Below are 24,980 nucleotides of genomic sequence, written 5' to 3' on the forward strand. Positions count from 1 at the left end.
GGGCCTTTCCTCGCCACCTGCTTCCCAAATGGAAGACTCACAGAAGATGGAAGTCGTGATTTCACTGGGGCTTCCACGAGGGAAACAGGAGCGTGGCAGGCTGCACCCATTTTTCTTCATGGGCATCACCAGCAACAGTGAGGATCCTTAGGTAGCACTCCCTACTCTTGCTTCAATCCCCGCTCTCCTTTAAAAAGCTGTTCACTCAAGGGGTGTCCGGGCAGCTCAGTTGGTTAAGCGGTTAAGTGTCTGCCTTCAGCTCAGGTCACGAATCTCATGGTTTGCGAGTTCGAGCCCTGCGTCGGGCCCTGTGTTGACAGCTCAGAGCCTGGAGCCTGTTTCAGATTCTCTCTCTCTCTCTCTCTGCCCCTCCCCCGTTCATGCTCAGTCTCCCACCCCCCCCCCAAAAACAAATAAATCATTAAAAATTTTAAATGGCAGGCTTTTCAAGAGCAGGTATCATATCACCAATTCCTAAGGACCTCTTCACCTCATCTAGAAGGAAACACCGTAGGAGAGAACCCACTTTTAAAAAGATAAAAGTTTTAAAAATAAATAAATAAAGCTGTTTCCCTCCAGGCTACAGACGGATTTGCCCGGACAAGCGATGTTGGTCCACAGCTTGCTGCGGGCTAACCACTCCCCTGCGTAAAGCCTTCTGCAGGGCTGTTACCGAGCCCGTCCAGGGACTGTGTGTCACAGGAGCGCCCCTCGGCACAAAGGTCAGCCATCCCACATCACCCACCCAGGAAAGCGTAAGCTGCATCCTTAAGACTCTGTACTTGAAACCTTCCCCAGCGATTGGGGGCCGCTCAATTCTTTTGAAAATGCAATTTCACACAGAGCAAGGGAGAGTGGAGAAAAAGAAAAGGCGGTCCCGGGAAGGCGATCCCTGAACGCCTGCTTCCAAAGAGGAAAACTGAGCGAAGGAGAAAGAGAAAAAAGAAAAGACGCTCCTTCCCTGTGAACACACCCTTCTCTGCGCCAGGCTGCCCGGGGGGCCTCTATCTGCAGGTTCCTGCCACGTGGGGTTTGTCTGCAGGTCTGAGTCTAGAGGCTGACGCCAGGGTGCCAGCCTGCTCCCTGTCTCCAGTCCCGCACCACGGAGGCCACAGCCCACAGACCGTGGCCCGTCTCCAGTCCTTCAAGGCTCTGCAGAGGGACCCGCTGGGGTGCCGGCGGCAGATGCTGTGGTAGCCAATTTCATCCTGAGACACACAGGCCCACAGGGGAAGAGCTAAATCTAGAAGAAAGTAGCAGAGGTCACGGCTGCAGGGCAAGAGCAGCCGGGGCCGGCTCGGTCAACGGCACCTTCCTCAACCCAGAATCCAGGAACACAGGACAAAGCCACCTCAGGGATCACTGCCCCACGCCCTCATTTGCAGAGGTGCTAGATTTCACCTGCCTGGCTCATTCACAGATCCCCGGAGCAGCCCGGAACCAGACCGAGCCCGACGCCCAGGACCCCCAAGGCTTCTGTCTGCGTCCACCTACGACTCACCCATGGCGGGGGGGGGGGGGGGGGGGGGGGGGGGGCCGTCTGCCCTCAAGTTCTCTGGAGCTTATTTTGAATTTCACTTTCAAAGCTAACAAGTTTGCTGATGTTCTTTCCAACGCCCTGGAAAATCCTAAGTAGCAGCTTAGAAAAAAGTGGAAGTACAACCACTCACAGACACTCTTTAAAACTGCCAGGAAGTGACAATGGAGAGTTCAAGGGGAAAAAAAAAAAAAAAACCTACAAAAAGCAGTCCAGAGAACTAACAGAACCAGGACCGAAAACCAGCTCTGGGAACAGACCTAAGGTCATTAATGGTGGTGACCTTGCCTCAGAAAGCATCCACCCCTCATTCCATGTACACGTCTATGTATACTTAATACACAAGTACACATATGCCCCAAGTACACACAGGATGCTGGCCCTCAGTATTTGCATAAATACACAGGTACGCATTCACGGACACATACAGGACTTTCACGTTCTGACGCTTTGGAGGGTGAGCCATAAACTATTTACGAAACTCACCTAAGCCAAAATGACTCACTGCCTGAAGATTTCAGGGCCTCATAATTCTAAGAGGCTATTTTGTTGCTGGCATCGACAGCCATGGCTTCGTCAATGAAAAGAATCTTAATTAGGGAGCCTATTTCTTCCCGGCCTCCCTTTCCAAAAATAACTAGTTCCCACCTGGAGGCCATCTTTGAACAGCATTTTGTAAAGCGCTGTGCCTGGATGAACAGGGTCACGAGGGCCCGGCATTCTTTCACACAGCGCAGACTAAAAAGGAAGCTCAAGTTTCTCTGGGTTCTACCAGAAGCCAGGACTGAGACGGGAGCAGGGAAACACATGTGGGGAGCCAAGGCCCACTGACAGAACTATTCGAGCCCCATTATGTTATCAGTATGAAAACAGAAAGATAACTCAAACATGTGACCAGTGGTAAGGCAAGGGCCTATTGAGCTAAACCGCTTATCCAACATCATGATCATTCTATCACTGACATGATTTCATATCAGGATTCTGGATCATTGGTTAAACCTGAATTCATGCAAAACTGAGGGAAAACCATTATGAATGTAACAACTGCCATCTATCCAGCAAGCAAATTCTTTAAAGCCTGTAGCCCACGGAGAAAAGTATTAAACGACACTCCAGGGACTGACGTGGATGGAGTGACCTCCCGAGGTCTGAGGCACACCCCAACCCACCACCGAAAAGAACCAACTGGCGTCAAAGAGTGCAGGCAAACATTTCTGAAGACAGAAACTGATCCGACATAAACCGATCCGACAACTCTCCACATCCGTGGCAGAACGGTTCATTCACCAAGAAGACAGACGGTGAAGAAGATTCTCCAGACTGGCTGCTGGGTCCACTGAAAACAGAAAAAGACAGCCCTGAAAAGCACACTGTCCAAGGGGTGCCTGGGTGGCCCAATCAGTTACGCATCTGACTCTTGATCTCAGGGTCCTGAGTTCAAGCCTCACTTGGGCTGCGCCCTAGGAGTGAAGCCTACTTTTAAAAAAAGGAGGGAGGAAAGAAAGAAAGGAAGGAAGGAAGGAAGGAAGGAAGGAAGGAAGGAAGGAAGGAAGGAAGGAAGGAAGAAAAACTATGCTATCCTATATAAGAAAGGGGCAAAAGTGGTAAGCTGCACCCAGTAAGAAAGCAGTGAGATGCCCTGAGTGTTTTTATTGAGCCTGCAGCTGCCATATGTATATGGGACCTGTTTCTCTGTAGGTGTCTCAAACCAAGCAGATTTCATGTCCCTGGAATAACTAAGGATACTTATATAACGGCTGAGGACTCAACTATAGGACTTCTGAGGAATGCAGCCCTTGAGCCGGAAAATCTAAACAAAAGTAAATACTATTTCACATAGGATGAAAGAATTTCTAAAATCACAATACCAAAGAATTGTTTGTATCTTAACCTTGAGGGCCACTTACAGAGCTGCGGGAAAACTATCTGTCGTGCTAATTTATACATGCTTTCAGCAAAGATTTGCTTAACACTTCCAATGCACACAACAGAGCAGCAGGAGCTGTGAAGACACAGAAGTGGAAAGACGAAACAGAGGGGGGACCCAAAAAGCACAGAAAAGACTAGAGGGGGAAAACACCCGACAGAATTATCCACCGTAAACAGGAGGAGAGATTATTCAGAGGAAGAAGGGAGGGATAAAGGTTAACCCACGGAAGAGGTCTTAAAAGGGGTAAATCTAGAGGTGCCTGCGTGGCTCAGTTGGTTAGGCATCTGACTCTTGATTTTGGCTCAGGTCATGATCTCAGGGTTTGTGAGTTCAAGCCCCACGTGGGGCTCTGTGCTGTGAGCACAGAGCCTGCTTGGGATTCTCTCTCTCTCTCTCTCTCTCTCTCTCTGTGCCCCTCCCCCACTCACATGTTCTGTTTCTCTCTCTCTCTCTCAAATAAATAAATAAACTTTTTAAAACATGGGGGTGCCTGAGTGGCTCAGTCGGTCAAGTTGTCCAACTCTTGTTCTTGGTTCACGTTACGATCTCACGGTTTGTGAGTCTGAGCCTTGCGTTGGGCTCAGCGCTGACGGGTCAGCACCTGCTTGGGATTCTCTCTCTCTCCCTCTCTCTGCCCCTCCCCTGCCCATGCTCTATCTCTCTCAAAAGAAATAAATAAATAACATTAAAAAAAGGGGTAAATCTAGAGCAGGTCTGACATCTGTGATGCTCACAAATTGGCGAAGGCAGAGAGACAGAGGTGGTCATTCCACACTGGAGATCACCAATCAGCAAAGGCAGGAAGAGGGGTTCCTGAGGAAGGGGTTAGTCTGGAAGCGACGGAGGGTCCAGTGAACCACGGCCTCGGACTCCCCGGTGAAGGGGCTCCGGCCCAAAGCAACATGCAAAAACCAGTCTGGGATACACGCACACACACCCAGGACGCTCCCTTACCTTTCCCATAGAAGAACTTGCGGTAATAATAGGCCCCAAGGTCAATGTGCTCTATGATGTAGCGCTTCACTTTCTCCCGGTGGATGGGCTGGTTCTCCCTCGGCACTTCCAGGACCGACACACCCGCGTTCGTGCAGTGGGAGCTCAGAGAGGCCTCGAAGGAGCAGCCTTCCCCGGAGCTGAACGAAGACGAGCTGGCCCTGGAAAGGGCTATCCTCCTGTCGCCTTCCCCGCCAGTCTCGTTCCGAAAGTAAGGACAGCTCAGGACGAGCTCGTTGCTTTTCCCGTCTCCCTCGTCAGCATCCAGGTTCTCCTTGGAGTTGAGGTCCTCCTTGCTCCCCAGAGGGGACTCGCAGTTGCCGGTCTGGCCCGCCGGCATCTGAGTCTGGGACGCCGCAGAGGCCCCGGTGGTGATGTTTTTCCGCTTCCCCACGTTGGCCCTCGTAGCCATGGCTTCGTTGATATTAAACAAAATGCTCTGGACGTCATAATGTGCAAAACACCGCTGACAATTCCAAGGGCGGACGCCCCGCTCCAGGCGACCATCTTCCGGGTCACACGTGAACTTGAACGTTTCATGTTCACTTTTAACAGTTCGCAGCTTCCGGAAGAGGGACGTCTCCACCGACTCCGACTTTAACCTCCGTTTGAAAGGTTTGTCCCTGTCTCTCCCCATGAGGAGGGCACTGTCCATGTAGTCTAATCCTGAGATGCGGACAAATTCTCCCCTGGATATCTGTGCTGCCGCGTGGAGGCTGGGAGAGACTGCAGGATCGCAGGGGAAACACTCAGGGAACCCAAAAGGGGCCATCGCTTTGTGGTCGTAATTCTCTACTCGGTACCCTCTGAGCATAGCAAAGAAGTTCTCACCAGATAAGCCCTGCCGGTCAATGGAAGACGTGCTCCCGTACTCTCGGTGGAGGGCCGCCCCGGTGTTGGGGTTCACTGCATTTTGGTCTAAGACGTCTTCAGCATCGATGTCACTGATGGTGACATCGCTGTTGCTTCTCTGCCTTATGGGGTGCAGCCCTCTTTGAGGAGAGTGAACAAAGATGTCCCCAATGGTGTACTTCGCCTCCACAAAGTCTAGATCGAGCTTCTCTTCTTGCTGACCGTCGCTCTGGTCGCTTTGCCCGTTGTGCGTGATGGACGTGACGCTTTCGTAACTGGTCTGAGACCGGCTTTCCCACAGCGCCTTGCAGGTCAGCTCCTTGGAGCAGTCTTTCTTGGGAGGCCACTCACACACTCTTGCTCTCACACCCATCTTGGGCACGGCTGGGGTGCCATTAGCCGGACCACCGCTCTCGGTGGAATTCGAGGCATTTAAAGAGGTGGCGGGGCCCATGTTGCCATTAATGGCTTTAAATTTTCGAGCAAAATAATCATCCGACTGCATGATTCTGGGAGGATCCTTGAACTTGGAAGAGGCCCTGCCAAGCTTGTGCTTCTCTTCTTGGGACTGCCTTGGGTCGCTCATGTCTGCCAAGGCAAGAAGCTCCAAGGCTCACTAGCAAGACTGAGGTGAAACTAATTACATTGTCATTTACGATGCGACCGTAAACGCAGATACAAAGGCTTCCTCTACAGCTGTACTTTCTCCTTTTAACCGAAAGCAAACAACATCCTCAGAGTATGGTTTTTCCAAAACCAGCTTGCTTCTCAGATATTGAACTAATTTTGTATGCCTCTGTCCTTTTCAGGAGCATTCCTTAAGACATCTGGCCTGGAGTATTTCCTTCACCTGAATTAAAACACAGAAAACAGCCATTAGCAATTTTTGTCGCTCAAGTTCAATGCGTCCTACATAGGGTTTCTTATCGGTCCTTCTCTCCAATTTCTGCCCATCCCCAGTTCCCCCAAACGGTCATGAAGTTTCAAGTCTCTGTTGCTCATACTGCTCCTTCTCTCTGGAACATTCTGCCTTCTCGCACTACTTGGCTGGCTGGCACTTATATGCAGAATCGAGCAGTACCCTTTCCGAGAAACTTTGCCTCAGCCCACATCTGCCAAAGGGTGCTTCCTTTGTGTTCCCACAGCACCCGTGTCTACACTAATGGGAACAGATCTCTTTATACTCCTACTGGCTGGTGTATCGACCAGTCTCCTCCACCAGCTAACTTCAAGCTCCTCTCAGCCAGGAACATGCCCTTCATCTCTGTAACCAACATTATCTGTTAATGTGGCCTGGCTTAAACATTTCCATTAGTTACAAAGAGTAACACAATGGCCACGTAATTTTTTGAGTATCATTATACTTCCTTTCAAAACATGTAAACTCAAAATGTCCAGCAGCACAAGGATCAATACCAGGCGTTCTCAGTGTATTTTTAGAATGCGGTCTTGCAATCAAATAAGAACCCGCCGAGATTCCTGGTGAAGTGGGAGGGAGCCTTTAAGAACTGGCTATCCAGGGGCGCCTGGGTGGCTCAGTTGGTTGAGCGTCCAACTTCCACTCAGGTCATGATCTCGCGGTCTGTGAGCTCGAGCCCCGCGTCAGGCTCCATGCTGACAGCTTGGAGCCCGGAGCCTGCTTCGGATTCTGTGTCTCCCTCTCTCTCTGCCCCTCCCCTGTTCATGCTCTGTCTCTCTCTGTCTCAAAAATCAATAAAAAACATTAAAAAAAAAAAAAGAACTATCTGAACGAATGTCTCTTTTTTTTTTAATGTTTATTTATTTTTGAGAGAGACAAAACATGAGCGCGGGGGGGGGGGGGGGGGCGGGCAGCGAGAGAGGGAGACACAGATCCAAAGCAGACTCCAAGCTCTGAGCTGTCAGCACAGGGCCCGAAGCGGGGCTCAAACACACAGCCATGCGATTAAGACCCCGAGCCGAGGTCGGCCACTTAGCCAACTGAGCCACCTGGGCATCCCACGAGTGTTAACTTTCTAGTTTATTATGCCACTGGCAATCTGATAAATGTGCAGGGTAAAATAAAATCACAGAGATACAACATACCTTTGTGCACCTTTGTGGTTAAGAGAAACTTGACTTTTTTTTTTAAGTTTATTCATTTATTTTTGAGAGAGAGTGTGAGCATAAGCAGGGAGGGGCAGAGGCAGACAGGAGACACAGAATCCAAAGCAAGCTCCAGGCTCCGAGCTGTTAGCGCAGAGACTGACACGGGGCTCGGACCCACAAACTGTGAGATCAGGACCTGAGTCGAAGTCAGATGCTCAACCGACTGAGCCAACCAGGTGCCTTGACACTTGAATTTTAATCAACTTTTATTTTTAATTACAAACCACCGTTTCAATGTATTCCATCTCTATTTAGACAAAGATATCGTCCAGGTATCATTATGTCCCCAACGGATGGAAGCCTTCCTTGTTGGCATAAGAATGTATGAATGGCTCTAATTCTTCTGAGAATAATGATGGTGATGAAGGTATAATATTGCTGATTTCCCTCAGTCCTCATCAAAGCACGAAAAAAAAACGCAAATATTTGTTAGAAAATATTAAAATTCCAAACAGCTGAGCAGTATTAGAACTCTCTCCAATGGGTTCTTTTTTCTTAAGTAATCTCTACACCAAAGTGGAGCTTGAACTCGCCACCCTGAGATCAAGGGTCACATGCTCCACCGACAGAACCAGCCAGGTGCCCCTCCGATGGGTTCTTAGTGGCTTTGAGATGAACATGTGGTAGTCTTTTGGAATACCTGATATTTTCTTATCATGGCAACTTGCCTTCCCCTCATTGGGGGAAAAAAAATGGGACCAGGAATGATAAGATGCTGTCTATTCACAGGGCAACTTCATAACTGAGGAAACAGAATGATGTTTTAGGCTGTGGTAAACAAAGGGAGAGCGAACAATCAGATGCTTCGGTGAACCAAACAGACTGGTGTCTGTCCGTGGTTCTCAGAAAGAGAAGAGACAGGCCTGCATCTTCTCTATTTCACTTGGAATTATTGTGTTTAAAAGGATCACGGGCGATTCTGAATGACAGTTATTTCCTGTACAATTTAGGCTATTACAGAATGCTTTCCTGGAAACTGAAAAAAATGACAACTGAGATATGAAAGAAAACAACTTGTTGCCTACAGTCTCGCTGCTGAAATGGTATTTGATTTACTAGACCGGCTTCTACAGGATCTCTAAATTCTATTGACGATTCTGCTGCTTATAGAACCCAATGAATTTGAAGGCTTTCAAATGATTTCTAATGGCTGGTACAGAGATATGTGAATTCTCAACAGACATTCATATGACACTCATTTGCAAGTATATACTATTAATTACATACTAATTAATTGTGTATAAAGAAGGAAGAACCATGCCCACCGAAACCACCACACTGTACTTTGAAAAAATATAATCAGCAGCTAAGCACCATCACCTTAAAATATTAGAACAAAATGCCCTCAAAGAAACCAGGAAAGAAGGAATGAATAAAGATAAAAGCTGAAATTAATGGAATGAGGGAAAAACAAGGTAGAAAAGGGACAAATCCAAACGGTAGTTTTTTTTTTAAAGAGAAAGAAAACAGATCTACTCCTTCCAAAGCCTGAAAAAGGCAAAGAGAGAAAGAACAATATTATACAAGTCTGGACATGGGAAAGGAAACGTGACCACATATACAGGAGATTAAAATAAATATTAAGCATAAGAAGAATTATACCACAAGCAACTGTAAAGCAACAACTTTGAACACAGAGGAAACTAATGATTTCCTGGCAAACCACAAATTCCCCAAACTGATCCGAGAATGGAAAATGTAAAGGCTGATTCTTGCTGAAGACAACAGAAACGTAACCAATCGCTACATAAAAATACAACCAGTGTACCCATGAGATGCAAGGAGCCATCTTAACCATTTTAAAACTCCTTTATCCTCCCATTTATGAGACCAAACGCTATTTAAAAAATTTAGGAAGTGTCCCAGTCTTTCTTTTCCATGTCATGGCATGTGCTGAAAATACCAATATTCACACAGCACATGGCAGTCAAAGCAGGAAGCACTCAAGATTTGGGCGCAGGTAGGACTCTGGCCCAAGCCCACCACGCCTCAAGCTGAACAAACCAGCACCTCCCCATACAGGGAACCCACTCCCCACACTTCTGGGGGCAGCCCTGGGGTTAAGCCATCTGCAGGGAGATTTGTGAGACACAGAAACCTAGCAAGGACAACACATTCACTGAATAATTACTTCCAGAAAAACAGACCATAAAATAGTCAGCGGTCTATTCTGAGCATTTATACCCTTTTACATTTCTAAATGTATCCTTGTTTGTAACAGGATTTAAAGATACAAAATCTTTATCCCGTAGATCTCCCATAGAAATGGAAGACAATACACTGTAAAAAATTAGATTATTTTTACTTTGTATTATTTAAAATTTTTTTAATGTTTATTGTTTTAGAGAGAGAGAGAGAGAGACAGAGTGCAGGTGGGGAAGGCACAGAGAGAGTGGGAGACACAGAATCCGAAGCAGGCTCCAGGCTCTGAGCTGTCAGCACAGAGCCTGATGCGGGTTTCAAACCCACAAGCTGTGAGATCGTGTCCTAAGCCAAAGCCAGATGCTCAACAAACTGAGCCACCCAGGTACCCCAAGATTATTTTTAAACATAAGAGATAAAAACAATTAAAGACAGATGAATTTGTGTTGAATTTTAGTATTACGCTGGTCAGAAAGCAAAAAAGAACAGCAAACTGAGAGCACACAAAACTCTTCCCCAGAGAAATCTTCTGAGACCATTGCTTCAGTTACGGTTTTTAAATTTTTGATGTGTGATAACATTAGCCGTAGCAGACAGCTAGTGGCTCCTCCTGGCTAGGATCTATTATTCCCTTTCCTTCTCCTGAATCCCGCTGGGGAACCTTACCTCTAAAATCAGTTTATCCTGGGGGGCCTAACTCCACCCCTGACATGTGACACAGATCTGACCAATGAAAGTGCTGCATTCTCCTGCCTTCAGGGATTGGTCCAGGGATGAGCCAATGACAGCCCTGCCCTGCCCGGAAGAGTGAGTGACCCCCCCCCCCCGCCCAGCATGGGGCTAGGATTCTTGGCAGGGCTCAGGGGGTGTAACATACACACGGAGCTGCGGGGCTCACTAGCTGGTGTGACCGCGCTGAGGCTGAGCCTCAGGAGGGAAAGAAGGAATCCTAAGGACAGAGGTCTTGACTCCCAACTAGACCTGGCACCAGGTCTAGTGGGGTTTTTTTGTCTGTTTTGTTTTTTGTTTGTTTATTCCGTTTGAGTTAGGTCTTTGTGTAGTCCAGATCAACTTTAAAGGTTCTAAGAGACCATATTTATACTCAGTGAAAGACGGAAGACAGCAAATTCAATAACCAAAATACTTTGTACTGTGTTGCACATCGCCTGGTCCATGAAGAAATGAATTGAAAGTGTAGTTCTGGCACTTGGATCCAGAATCAAGACGGGCTCCTCTTGGGCAAGATCCTGCTCTCATGTAAATATACACCCTTCAACGCATGTCACGTGCGCCGCTAACAACCCAAAGTGTTCAAAGCCAAAAAATTCCTGACGTGGTAGCTGATTACTAAAGTTGAAGCGGGGCTACGGCAGCTCCCCTCCTGGCCCCTCATCCTTCCAGCCACATTTTCCAGCTTGCCGTAGCTCCCCAAAGTCAACCTACGGACAGAATCCTAGACAGCGCCTTCCTTTTACAAGGACTACTAAATAGAGGACTAAACACAAAGTATGATACACAGCACCTCCTTTTAAAAAGTATTCCCAGGCGAATTATTTTTACTACCGCGGTAAAAGTAAGACCCCTCAGATCACAGGACTTGTTTGCAAGTGAGATAAGCTAGAAATATTAACATCATGCAATTAAAACCGGTATTACAGCACATGGGGAAGAATTAAAATCAAGGTCTTTGCAAAGCAGATATTAACAAGGAACGGTACAGGCTCTACACAGGGAGAAATGCAAAAAGCAACAACAATGGAGGGGATGAAACTCTAAGGTGTGAGCTGGAATGACCTCTGGAATCATCCAGAACCTAGCGGGGAGGCTCTGGCTGGGAGGGAGACACAGACATGCACGCGTGTGCACACGCGCACACACACACAACAGCCCTACACCAGTGAATCGTGTTCGCCCTGCAGGGTCGTGGATGACGAGCTGGGCGTCTGGAGCAGCATGTCTGGCACAGAAGGCCCTTCTGTCATCTTTCATTATCTTTACGTTGTTTGCAAGTTCTAACTTTCCGCCTTTGCCTGTTAGCCTGCAGCATTAAGCTAAGTTTTTGAAAGACCGAAATTTGCACTCTTAGTGGCACGTACGTGAATGTAACGGAAGTCCTGCAGACATCTGTCCCCAGATTTATTCTTTGTACTGACCAAGTATCTGTATAGCCTCTGTGCTCACACCCACTGTGAATCTCAAGTGCAAGGTGGCGTGCCCGACTGGTGTTGCTGGACACCACAATGGCAGAAGAGACAGGAAAAGGATGGCATCTCAGAGAAGAGCCTGCAGAAATCAGGGGACTGTGATCGGCCCCCACACAAGGCACAGAGCTCACAATAATTACAGGTGCGCATCACTACCGAAGAAAATACAATCCCCCAAGCACAGAACTGTGTTTAAACGAAGTCCTTTCGGGTTTCCAGTGAGTCTGGGAGGCTGATATGAAAAGTCTGGGACTATTATCCAGCTCAGTCCTGTTCCCCACCCCACCCCTCTGCCCCGTTTCCTCCCCCATCTGCACAGCTGCCGTGGGAAAGACCTTGATCTCTTCACGCTTCCAGCCCCAACCTCTCGGCAAATACCGCAGTTTCTTACTTCTCAGGGGAAAAATAAAGCCAATATAAATAGTTCACTGGACTTTTGTCATCACTTAACGGACCTGCCGACTCCTGAACCTGTCCCTCCGTGTGAGCCCCTGGCGCACAATCATTTAAGACTTACCAGCTTTCTTAAGATAAAAATCCAAACTGTGCCTGACAAGTCTCTTCCTGATCTGTCCTGCTCAGCCCGCAGCCTCATTGTCTCGGGGTCCTCCCTCCTTGTCCTCTGTGCTGTGGCCCAGACATGCTGAGTGCCTTTCCAGCCTTCAACCTGTCCACCCCTGCGTCTGAGCTGTCTCTGGAAACGGAGCGTCGGCTGCCTGGGCTGAGCTGACAGCCTCATCACTCTCATCCCTGACTGGGTGTCTCTGCGACACGCTCCCTTGGTGTCCTCTCTTTCCCAGACACCCTCCCCACCCCCCCCTTGCTTCAACCTCCTCACCTCAAGGCCCTAGGGCTGGGTCTGTTCCATTCACCACTTAACCTGCCGCGCCGGGCACGGTTTCTAGCGTGTGGCAGCTATTCAATAAATATTATTAAATAAATGAATAAATTACTAAAGTCCTGTGTTAGACAGTAACCTTTTATGAGATAAAGCGTTTAGCACTTAAATGGAGAGTTCTTACGCTTACAGAATATACCGCAATCATGAAAGTTTAATAATTTTGCAGAAACATTTATGACAGAAACTCAGATAAATATGGAGAGCTGTTAGCTCCTTGCAGGCCGCTGTTTTTGCCAAGGCAGGCCCAGATCCTTCCCAGAACAGGTTACCTTGAACATAAGAGTCAACAGCTAGTCTGCTCTGGAAAGAGCTTCCCGCCACCCACCACTGTACTGGCCACACAAGGTGGGTATAGACAATGTCTTCGAACGGTATGGAAGGAAATCATGCCATAATAAAGCCATATGAACCTAACAGCCCCCACGTCACTTTTACTACACAGTGGTGCGTCTGCTCCTGTCCGGTCCTAGAATGACTGGGTCATTCTAACAGATGGTAAAAAACTGATATGAGAGTTAAAAAAAAATTTTTTTTAACGTTTATTCATCTTTGAGAGACAGAGACAGAGCATGAGCGGGGAAGGGGCAGAGAGAGGGAGACACAGAATCCGAAGCAGGCTCCAGGCTCCGAGCTGTCAGCACAGAGCCCAACACGGGGCTTGAACTCACGAGCTGCGAGATGATGACCTGAGCTGAAGTCAGACGCTCAACCGACTGAGCCACCCAGGTGCCCCTGGCATGAGAGTTTTAAACTGGCAAGTGCAGAGTTCTCAAACAAAAAAGGCCATGGTATTTTTTCCATGAAAGACAGAAGTGCTGTTTCATCAGATATTAGGAAGGCGGAAAATAAAACAGACCTCCCCTCTATGGGCATATTACGGGCATCACCATTGTCATTTGCCCCCTCTTGCCTTAGCAAATGAAGACAGTACTTAAGAGTATCTTCAAACATGCTACTTTGCTTACTCCATGGCAAAATGAACTCACATTGCCAACCTGGTATGGCTACAAAAAACCGAACATCAAAAAAAAAAAAAATGGAAGTCATCTAGTTCCCTCTTTAGGCCATAATGGAGAGAATGGACTAATAATCTGCACTGAGGTCTGCTGAGCTGCATGGATGCCCATCTCTCCAGGTAACCCCCTAAACCTGGACAACTGACCACGTGCCAAGACCGGAGACGGTACAGAGCCCATCTCTGAACGATCCCTAAGTAAAATTTCTACATTTTTCTTCCTTTCTTTGAGCTGAGCTCTGATGTCAAGGGCACTGCCCCTCCCTCACCGTTTCCAACGATCCCTACATTTCATCAACGTCTACGGCTCTTGTTCCCCACTAAAAATGGGAAGTTGTCAGCCGCACTCTGTGGGCAATTTAAAAAGAAATCCACGTGCGAACCGGTGTGACCTCACGGGCGGGAGGGTGGCCTCCGGTGAGGACGGGGCTAGCTGGGCAAGGCAGCAACCCACAACTTAAGGAGAAACTGAAGGAATTTACAGCTTGAAGGCATAATCTGTTCTCATGCTAATGGTCTTGGCAATAATTTGTAAAGGATAGAACAGAGAAATGGAGAAAATGTGATATTTAAGCATAATTGTCTTTAGATAGGATGTTTTTCAAAGTTTTCCATGAGACATCAGTGAGTCTTTAAGACCAATATTACAGTTATAATTGAGCCACTTATCAGGATTGCAGCTGTAGCAAATGGATTGAAAACCACAAAACACACAAATTATGAGCCTCATTCAAGGAAAAAAATGGTTAAAATTATATGGCAGACTTATAATAAAAGTCTAACTACTGTAAAAAATGCCTATTTTTCATACTCGTATTCCATCAGCTCTAATACGAACATGTATAATTGGGCAGGGACTAAATGGAGGGACACACTGTCCCCACTTGTACCCTCCCTGTGACCAGGATGGCAGGACAGGAGCTGAGGCGTGCTCGCACTAAGGTCTGAAACGCGTTTGCCATAAAATCGCCAAGTTCAGGTACCTTCAGCCTGGTATTGAGTGAAGCTATGGCTATACAGCTATGAAACAATCCATGAACTCAAATGCCTATCAGAGCAGACCCCTAAACTCCAGGAAATGAGACAATGTGATAAATGGGCTGTTATTAATAATGCTCATAAATGGATATCCGAAGTTCAGTCATCAGACTTTTGACTGCCAAGATTTTGGTAGATCGGGACATGAAAATTAGTTCTTAGGTATTTTTCTTGAACTAAACAATGGGGTGGAACCACAGATAAATATTCTGGGCCATGAAAACTTTACAAAGAGCAAAAGTCTCTCTCCTCTTTGGGGTTTTATGACAAAGGGGTAACCTAAGATTTGTGAGGAGCATAAAATCTTCTCCTGGTCTAATGCTCACATAGGTGCTAGACAATTTTTTGAAGTATTCTGTGCTGTTATTTAGAAAAACTCTCACATGATGTGCTCAGAAAAGCTGATCCCCTTGGTGTAGTTAAGGAGTTTTTCATCAGAGTAAAACAGAGACCCCAGTTAAAAGCCTAAAGGATTCAGTTTCCACTACAACCCTATGTCCTGATTATAATCCATGGTGAGTAAAAGGGACAAATGAAAGGTTTCTGCTCTCATGTAACTTTTTTTCCCTTCCTTTCATTTATTTGTTTATTTATCCCAAGCAGGCTCCATGCTGTCACTGCACAGCCCAACTTGGGGCCTGAACTCACAAAACCGTGAGATCATGACCTGAGCTGAAATTAAGAGTCAGACACTCAGGGCACCTGGGTGGCCCAGTCGCTTACACGTCCGACTTCGGCTCAGGGCATGATCTCACGGTCTGTGAGTTCAAGCCCCGCCTTGGGCTCTGTGCTGACAGCCCGGAGCTTGGAGTCTGCTTCAGATTCTGTGTCCCCCTCCTCTCTCTGCCCCTCCTCCACTCATGCTCTGTCTCACTCTGTCACTCAAAAATAAATAAATGTGCCAAAAAAATTAAAAAAAAAAAAAAAAGAGTCAGACGCTCAACTGCGCCACCCGGGTGCCCCTTGTGTGGCTTTCTAAGTGAAGAGGCCGGGCACTCCATCAGAGTAGGGTCCTGATCCACTTGTTCATGCTTGTACCCCCGGCCTCTAGAGTTGGCACTCACAATGAACTCACATCCATCCATCTACATTGAAATGGCCGTGAACCAAAGTCCCCAAAGTACTGAGTCGACGTATCATCGCGACACATTCATGGAACACCGTGATTCTTGCTTCTCTCTCTTTTTGGTTTCCTCTCTGGATCCTCCACTGGCCTTCCTTAAATGGTGACAATCCTCAGAGTTTATACAGTACACACCCAACCCGAGGCCTGTCTGCAACCTTCCGGATGTTTCCCAATCCGTGCACACCTTGCCGTCTCAACTGCCCCTGCCACAGGTCGAACTGCTCTCTTCTTTTTCCCTGGTTAGCATAAAATCCTTCAACAGTCTCCCATTTTCATCACAGTAAGGCCTGACTGCCTTAAGGTAAGACAGGTCACGTAGGATCGGGTCCGCCAGGAGCTGCCCAGCCCCATCTTCAGCGGCTGGAGCTCCACACGCCATGTCTGCCCTGCATTTTCTCACACAAAGGGCTCTGCGCAGGCTTCCTCCCCCACCCACAGACTGTCGAGACTCTCCTTCCCTCTACCTTGCTACCATAGTCCTTACAACACATTGCACCACTCCATGGACACGACCTACGTACTTGTCACTAACCTCCCCTCGGCTCTCAGCACCGGGCACTCGGCAAATACCCAGGATCTACCGCGTGCGACCTGAGATCATGGCAAAGTGACACCTTCTCCCCGAGCCTCAGTTTCCCACCTGTAAAATGGGAAGGATTTTTACCTATTTCAAAGGATTATTCGAAAGATTCAATGAAATGTAGACGCACAGTGCTTATCCCGTGTATCCTGCATGGAAAGTTCTAGAATTATTAGCCCACAAAACTGATGTGCATATGAATAAATATTTATTAACTGATGGACTTAAACTGAGCAATTAAAATGAGTAAGATACATAACTATCCCCCAGGAACACAGCGTTGTTTACAAAACGTAATGTGGTATCTGCTGATTTATGTGCACTCCACAACAGGGACACAAAGCAGTAACTGACCTGCGGTAGTTAAGCTGATTCTCCCAGAGGCAAACAGAAGCTTCTAGAAAGTGAAGAAAATGCCCAAAACAATCTCCGGTCAGGTGCTGCCCTCTTTCCAGCTAGAACTTCCATTTGAAATTATTTAAGGGAACGCTATTAAATTATAATGAGATTATTTGGCACTTTTTAACTTTCGGGGTGTCAATAAAAACCAGGAATCAATTCTTGGTAGTAAGCTTTTCCGCTATCCAGTCAGCCAGCTAATGTCAAAGGAGAAAAAACAAAGAGCTATTTTGTTAAATGGAACATTTTGATCATGGAATTTTTTTCCAAGGAGACACGAGAACAGCTGTGGGTATTGACTGTTTTCCATTAAATCTTTTAAATCAGAAAGAGATAAAAAGAGATAGCCCTGTACCTCCTTCCCTCAGGAGGTTATTAGTTAATACATTTTTTCAGCGATGTGGCCCCTGAATTACAGATGACACAGTAGGAAATCAGACGTTCCGATTAATAATTTAAGCTGAGGCATTTCTGCCATAGGAAAACACAACAAAAGAAAAACAGAATTTCAACCTAGTGCCAACCGATTTAGACTGTTCTTCTGTTATTCTCACTTAAAAAAAAATCACAGAAAATAATCTATTCTATTCTTTAAATAAAGGTTTAGGGACACTGGGGTCGCAAAGAAGGGAACAGGAACATTTGATAAGAAAAACCTGGTAGGCTAGAGCCTTCAGAAAAGACTATTTGCGAGCTGTCCTGTTGTGTTTCTCACACAGAACCAATCCACTCCCTCCGTTATTTTCCACTGAATCCATAGTGAAAACTCTTGCAGAGCAAAGGTCTGTCTGCCTCACCTTGCTCCCCAAAACTCCAATCAATCAATACTATTGAAAACTGAACTGAACACACAAAGTGTCTACCCTCAATGCGTTCTCTGTAAAAAGGCAACAAGTAAACCACAAAGCCATCAAACCTGAAGATGCTTCCTTTCGACGGAGCATGAAGGGTATGGAAAAGAAAACCCCACCAACCCATACAACAGTCTAGTATTTTATTTTTCAGGAATAGCCATGTTTAAGGAACACACAACAAACACCATTCACTCATCACACGCTCACAGCTACCTTCCCATCCTTCTCAAGTTTATTTGAATTACAGGATACAGAGTTTCGCTGAACAGCTTCACGAGGTTTATTATCTGATACAAAAAAGCCTTTGTTACTCCAGTAAATAAACGCATTCAGTTCTACTCGGCACCGTACTGGATGCTGGGGGACTGCAGATGACTGACAGAGCGTCCTAATCCTCAAGAAGCTGAGCGGGGCACAATACGCACATGCATAATAAGTAACAGAAGAAATGAGTTAAAAGGATAGGGCAGCCCTTCTGACTAGCGTGTTATCCAAGTTATCCACATGCATGGGCATCCACAATGCCCTCCATGCTGGTGCGGGTCTGGGGAGCGGATGTCCTCATGTGCTGCGGACGGCACCTCCCCCCGAATGCCAATAAACACAGTCGTTTGACTCCGTATTTCCACATCTGAAAAATCTACCCAAGAAATGAGAGCTGTGGGGGAACACTTAGATAGCAAGACATGCACTCTTTCTATCTACAAGAGTGAAAAACGTGGAACAGTCGTTAACAGCCGGTGGCGAGGGGTTAACTATGCCTCATATGGTAAATATCATACAACGGAATATGGTACGCAGCCCAAAAAGGTTCTCTGAACATGTGTCGTGTTGGAATTGACAACACAGGTTTATGTGAAAGGATCCAAAAATAAAACCTGATGTTTAAACCATATACGTAAAGTACTGCAAAGCGGGGCACAGGGTGGCTCAGCCGGTTAAGCATCCGACTCGATTTTGGCTCAGGTCATGATCTCCCTCCAGGTTCATGGGCTTGAGCCCCACGTTGGGCTCTGTGCTAACAGTGTGGAGCCTGCTTGGGATTCTCTCTCTCCCTCTCTCTCTCTCTCTCTCTGCTTCCCCCACTCTCTTCTCCCTCTCAAAATAAATAAACTTAAAAAAAAAAAAAAAAGCACTGTGAAGAAACAACCCTGCCTTATGACAGTGGCTACCTATTACAGATAGGCTTTATGCAAGCTTTTATAGCCTTCTTCTTTGTATTTTTCTAAAGCGTCCAAATGAAATAACTATGTATGAGAAACATGTAAATCCACATACTTATAAACTTTAAATTCAATAAACAGGAAAATATTTTTTAAAACGCCTGTAGGGGCACCTGGGTGGCTCAGTCGGTGAAGCGTCTGACTCCCGGTTTCAGCTCAGGTCACGATCTCATGGCTTCGTGGGTTCGAGCCCCACGCCGGGCTCTGCACTGATGGCATGGAGCCCGCTTAGGACTCTCTCTCTCTCTCTCTCTCCCTGTCTGCTCCTCCCCCACTTACGCTGTCTCCGTCTCTCTTACAGTAAATAAACGTAAAAAAATACGTAAGTAAAATGCCTATAAAACCGACGCGTGCTACGTTACACAGAGCACATTACTCGTTTTTGTACAATGAGATGGCCATTATCTTCCTCCTCTTGATCTAAGTCCCAAGATACCTAAGATGGTAAGTTACACGGAGGCAGGTATTCGTGTTAGATAAGCATTACCTATTGCTGATTGACTTGGCTTACACGGTTTTCTTTTATAGCACGTATTCGCAAAAATATCGCCTTTATTCCCACGCACTGGAACACCACTTTGGTTAGAACAGTGATACCCTTGCACTGGCGTGTATTTTCAGATGCCCCACGCCCGGTGTGAGCCTGGGTGCCCTGCAGGGCAGTGGTGCGCGGAGAGCTCGGAATGAAGGCTGCGTCTCCCTCTGCGGACGTGATTTACTGTGGGCCCTTCAGCCACCCACGCGCCCACGGACACTCAGTTTCATCAGGGATTACGTCTGCACAGGGCACAGCAGAGGGGTCTCGCGGGACCGAATGAGAAAGCATGCGTCAGCAGCGTTCTGAGGACTCTTAACAGCACACAAATGCAAACTAGGAGTATTATTCCCACCTGATAAACAAGCAGGAGGAGGCGCGAATGGGTTAAGTGGTTTGTTCCTAACCGTCTCTAGCGTCCTTCGCTACGGATCCTGCCACCTCGCCGAGGAGCGACCCTTGTTCCCACTTAGGACGGAGGATCGGAAGCCTAGCGTGCGAGGTGAAGCAGGAAGCGAAGCGGAGAAAACTGCTGGCAAAACTCCGAGCGAGCGAGCATTACCGGATACGATCGCTGTAAGGGGTTTCCCGTTTCCCTGAGCTCCGGACTCGGTGCACCCGCTTGTAACCCTCGAGAAGAGTCCACAGCGCCTCTGCTCCCTGGAGCGCCCATAAGGGAGAGCCAGTTAAAGTGGACTTCGCTGCAGAGGAACAGCCCTGCCCTCCCCCCGCCCACCCGCGAGGCTTGTCCCTGCACTCGCCATCCTCACCGGGGACCCCGGCGTCACCTGCATGCAAAATCCTCACTGGCGTGCTGCGCAGAAGTGTGCATTTCGTATGGGATTCCAAGACCCAGTGTCTGGAGTTCTTCCAATTCCCGGGTCTATGTGTAGGCACCTGCACCGTGCCCTGCTCCGAGCTGACGACCCAAACGTTGGACTAATGGTTCAAAGGGGGACACGGCCAGCCGGTCACCCACCGGACACCGCAGTCCCATCTCCTCGCGGCGCCTTCGAGGGAGAGAAGCTGCTTTACAGCCCGCAGCTGAGGCCGTGGCTGCGACCCGCCAGCGGGAGCATGCGGCACACCAGTGCCTGGCTGGGAGCACGGTGACGTCCCAGGAGCCCCCACGCTGGCTGCCTGCTCGATTCTGCTGCAGGGCCTGCTTCTCAGGGCTGGCAGGCAGAGGGAGGCTCAGGGAGGCTCAGGAAGGCGGGGACCGTCACTGACACAAAGCAACCTCGCTTCCCAGAAGGCTGGGCCGCCAATAAAGCAGTGATCTAACGGGAGAAGACAATGTCCTAAACGCTTGATGTAATAGCTACTGCTGTGCGCAGTCCAAATTCTGCATTCCTGTCCACCGGTAAACCCGTCCTAAGGAGAAACAGGAGACATGTGGCACAGTTACTGAGTAGGTCAGCCGGACAGAGAAGAGAGACACAGGAGGGCTTCATTCATGCTTTTCACCATCTGATTTTTACCCCGAGTCGTCCTCGCGCTGGCAGCTAGGAGGAAGGCGAGCTCATTCAGGACTCGGGAACACAAAATTTCCCGAAACCTCAAATTCAGGAGTCATGTTTGGAATGAATCCTTAAGGAACTTTCTTCCCATGATGTCCTCCTTTAAATAAGGCATTCCCTTCCAGGGGGACCCATTTTCATCTCAGGAGACACAGGGAATGAAGGCCAGTGCCCTGAAGTGGAAATCCTTCCTCAACATACCAGACTTGGAATTTTTAAAGTATGAAGCGAGGGGCGCCTGCATGGCTCGGTCGGTTGAACGTCTGACTCTTGCTTTTTGCTCAGGTCGGGAACCCAGCGTCGTGGGATCGAGCTCCACGTCGGGCTCTGCACTGAGCAGGGAGCCTTCGTGGGATTCTTTCTCTCTTCCTCTGTCCCTCTACCCCGCTCGCTGTCTCTCTCTCAAATGAGAAAAATAAGTAGGGACCAAATGCTACGTAAGAAAGAAAAGTTAAACCACTCTGAATTACACGTGCATACTACTTAATCTGGGTTGGTTATTTATATTTTTTTTAAAGTGCCTATCTCCAAAGATCTTGACTGAAAGCAAAAAACTGAAAGAATGACCACCTAGTATGCTATCAAGATTTTATTAAAATAACACCAAAAACCCTGTTTCCTTTTATAAACTTATGTTCATGGGAAATCACTACTTTCTTCGAATTTCTAGGTTAATGAATAAGAGACACAGAAACCACAATCATGAGGACCAGTCCTGAGATGCACACAGAATATCAAACAAGGAAAAAAAGTACAAGCAAGTAAATCATCTATATTACCATAAGCTTCATAAAAATCCTAGCTGGACCCAAAGAATTTGTTTGACTAGTAATTTGCTCTTTATCATAAAATGTTAATACAGGAGCATTCCGTTTATTTAGGGATTTGCCATTTTCAAAACTCTCTTCTGTCCACTCGATCCCAGGAAAACCTCTGAGAGACCAGAGAGAGATGTGTCTCCCCAGGTAACAGATAAGGAAGAAAATCGTTGGGCAATTAAATAAGTGACTTGCCTATAATCAAATGACAGCAAATCGAGAGACTCGGAACCAGGATCCAGGCTGCTTCATTCTTTCCACTCTAACTGCTAACTTGTCAAATGTGCATATGGCCTCTAAACCTCAGGAATAAGAATCAAAACAAAATTCCGGAGTTTGCCCCAAAGAAGCCAACCTAATCTCTCTGCCCCTCCCCCCCCCCTCTCTCTCTCTCTCTCTCAAAAATAAATACATGAAAAAAAAAAAAGAAGCGACAAAATCGAATGCATTCAAAGCCATCTTCTAGCACTCTTTCCTCCCCAACTCACTCATTTACCTTGAAACTGTACCTTGAAACCATTTTCTGTTCCTTTATTGTGTCACAGTCTACACCATACTCAACCATGCGGCAAACACTTACCTACCTCCCGACCTGCTAAGCACCCAGCTGGACACAGGACGATGGACAAGACCTGGCTCTCGGCTTGGAGGAGACCAGGAAAAGCTTCCAGGGAAAGCAAACTTGATGGGGCTTGGGGTCCCAGAATTCAGCTCAGCCAAGAGGATGTCCCACGGGGATTCCCTGCTGCCACCCTTCGCTCCTGTTAGCTAAAATCGCGTTCAGAGTTGCACACCTTCCCCTCTACCCCTCTATCCCCTCTTCCCCTCTATCTCTAGCTGCTGAGATGAAAACCCCACACATCCAGCGGTGCCTGGGTGGCTCAGTCGGTTAAGCATCCAACTTCGGCTCAGGTCATGATCTCACAGTTCGTGAGTTTGAGCCCCGCGTCAGGCTCTGTGCGGACAGCTCGGAGCCTGGAGCCTGCTTCGGATTCTGTGTCTCCCTCTCTCTCTCTGCCCCTCCCAGACTCATTCTCTCCTCCTCCTCCTCCTCTCTCTCTCTCTCTCTCACTCACTCAAAAATAAGTAAACATTAAAAAAACAAAAAAAACCCCACACACGCATACAACTGGAGAGTAGCAAGGGACATTACTACACAATGGTGACTAAGACATCACAAACCCCTCTTCTCTTTCCTCAGCTACGAGGAGCAGGTCTGCAAATCTGACTTTTGTTCTCACGGGGTAAGAAAAATATAGGTGCTGCTGACTTTGGCCAACAGCAGGCAAGAGCGAGCCACAGAAGTCTGTACCAGACTCCCGAGGGCACCCTGCCCATCAAGGCGGTGCGTCATGAACCGCATGAAGCCTGGTTTCACCACCAACCCCGGTGAATGGGGACAGAAGTGCCAGTTCCCAGACCTGAGTGTGAGTCGGCCCAGTGATGAAAGCTCAGTTCCGCCTGACCCTTCAGTCACCGCAGGTGAACCAACCTGTTTTTCCCGAATTCTCTCCCGTTGAACCAGAACCTTCTTCCAGTCTGGAGGAGGAAAGCCTTGCCCTCTGTGCTACCTGCGCTACCTGCATTTCTAGGCCCCGTCACAGATCAGCCAGAGAGTTTCCTAACGCGCAGGCCCGAGTCCCTCCACAAACAAGCAGTAAAGCTGGAAGGGTTTCTCGAAACATAGGAACCAGTCTCTGAGCAAGAAAGGTTAAGTATTCCTTCTCTCCAAGAAAGAAGTTAACAGGTTGGGGGGGGGGGGGGTTAGCAGGTGGTTCCCAATTTTTAAGACTACCTGAGATGCACATGCCTTGATTCCTGGGCCCTAGGGTCCAGGCTCCCAGGGTCTGGCATGAGCCCCGGAACCTACTGCCTTAAAAGGTGGCTCTCACACACCACTGGCATCAGTAGCGACTGGTTTAAGCCTAGCTCGGAAAGAGAAAGCCCAACGTTGAATGCAGGATTCTGAAATCATCCTATTTTCCCCCTTTCTCACGTACTGAAATAGCTTCCTCTCAGATTTCACAGCTGGATGCCAAGCAATTTATTTACTCACGTTTGTTAGTTAGTTTTGAGGAAAACAAATGAAACCCGAAATTGGGAATGCTCTGGAAACCACTGACGTGAGCCCCAAAGCCAAGAAGTTTCTACTCTGGTGACGGCAGCCTGGGTTTGCTCCGCTGGTGAGACGTACCCTCAACTGCAACATTTATGAGCACCGTCTATGTACCAAGAATTAACCCCGATAACTCTATGTGCTAGGAGTTACCATTACCTCAAATGAAAGCAAAATTTCTCAGGCACCCCAGTACAGCACGTAAGGCCCTTCCCCAATTTAGTTCCAGTCTACAAGACCACCCCGAAAATCTCCTCACTGTCTCCACAGCGCACCAGAGCCGTTCCCACCTCTGCGACTTTCTTCTTGGAGTTCCCTCCCCAGACCTGCCCTTTCTATTGCACAATTACAACCCCTCTGTGACTGTAAGCACAGAGACTTGGATGTCAGACCTGAGTGCAAATCCTGGCTTCGGTACTTAGTCACTGCACTTCCCCTGGGCGAACTTCTCGAACCCCCTCGGGATCTCAGTTTCATCATCTATACAAGCCGCGGGTGTGCGTTAAGGGTGCTTGTGGGTGCCTCTAGGATTGAAGACACGGGGATGCACAACTAGGAAAAGCCTTGTGTTGACAGAACTTGTATCCTGGCAGATGTCACGTAAGAAAGAGGGACAAAGAGGGGCATCTGGGTGGCTCAGTCGGTTAAGCGTCCGACTTCGGCTCAGGTCACAATCCTGCAGTTCATGAGTTCGAGCCCATGTCTGGCTCTGTGCTGACAGCTCGGAGCCTGGAGCCTGCTTTGGATTCTGCGGCTCCCTCTCTCTCTACCCCTCCCCTGCTCGCACTCTATCTCTCTCGCTCTCTCTCTCTCAAAAATAAACATTAAAAGAAAAAAATTTAAAAAATAAAGAGGAACAAATAAATAAGTAACCTATCAAAGATGAGTGTCATAAAGCAAAAGGATGAAGAAGGTTAAGCATGTTCGGGATGCATGTGGATGTGGCAGAAGGGTAAGGTAGCTAAGCGGAAGGCCTGCGGGGAAGGGTGAGGGGAGGAGCCACGCAAGGTGGCCAGGAGGAGGGGAGGGTGAGGAGGTCCTATCAGGGAAATCCAACGACTGGATTGGAG

The 24,980-nt window shown here is 47.7% G+C and overlaps 1 protein-coding gene across 9 annotated transcripts in view; it reads right to left on the bottom strand.

Annotated features, from left to right (window-relative positions):
- SIPA1L2 (signal induced proliferation associated 1 like 2) overlaps positions 1–24,980 on the bottom strand; it is a 222,990-nt gene that overhangs the window by 102,061 nt on the left and 95,949 nt on the right. For all 9 annotated transcript variants that reach the window (XM_053207440.1, XM_053207443.1, XM_053207442.1 and 6 more), the window contains exon 3: positions 4,422–6,162. In XM_053207440.1, the coding sequence (XP_053063415.1) occupies positions 4,422–5,898 (1,477 nt within the window). In that variant the 5' untranslated portion in view covers positions 5,899–6,162. The remainder of the gene's footprint in view (positions 1–4,421; positions 6,163–24,980) is intronic.

The sequence above is a fragment of the Acinonyx jubatus genome, chromosome D2, assembly GCF_027475565.1.
Source record: "Acinonyx jubatus isolate Ajub_Pintada_27869175 chromosome D2, VMU_Ajub_asm_v1.0, whole genome shotgun sequence".
NCBI classification, from domain to species: domain Eukaryota; kingdom Metazoa; phylum Chordata; class Mammalia; order Carnivora; family Felidae; genus Acinonyx; species Acinonyx jubatus.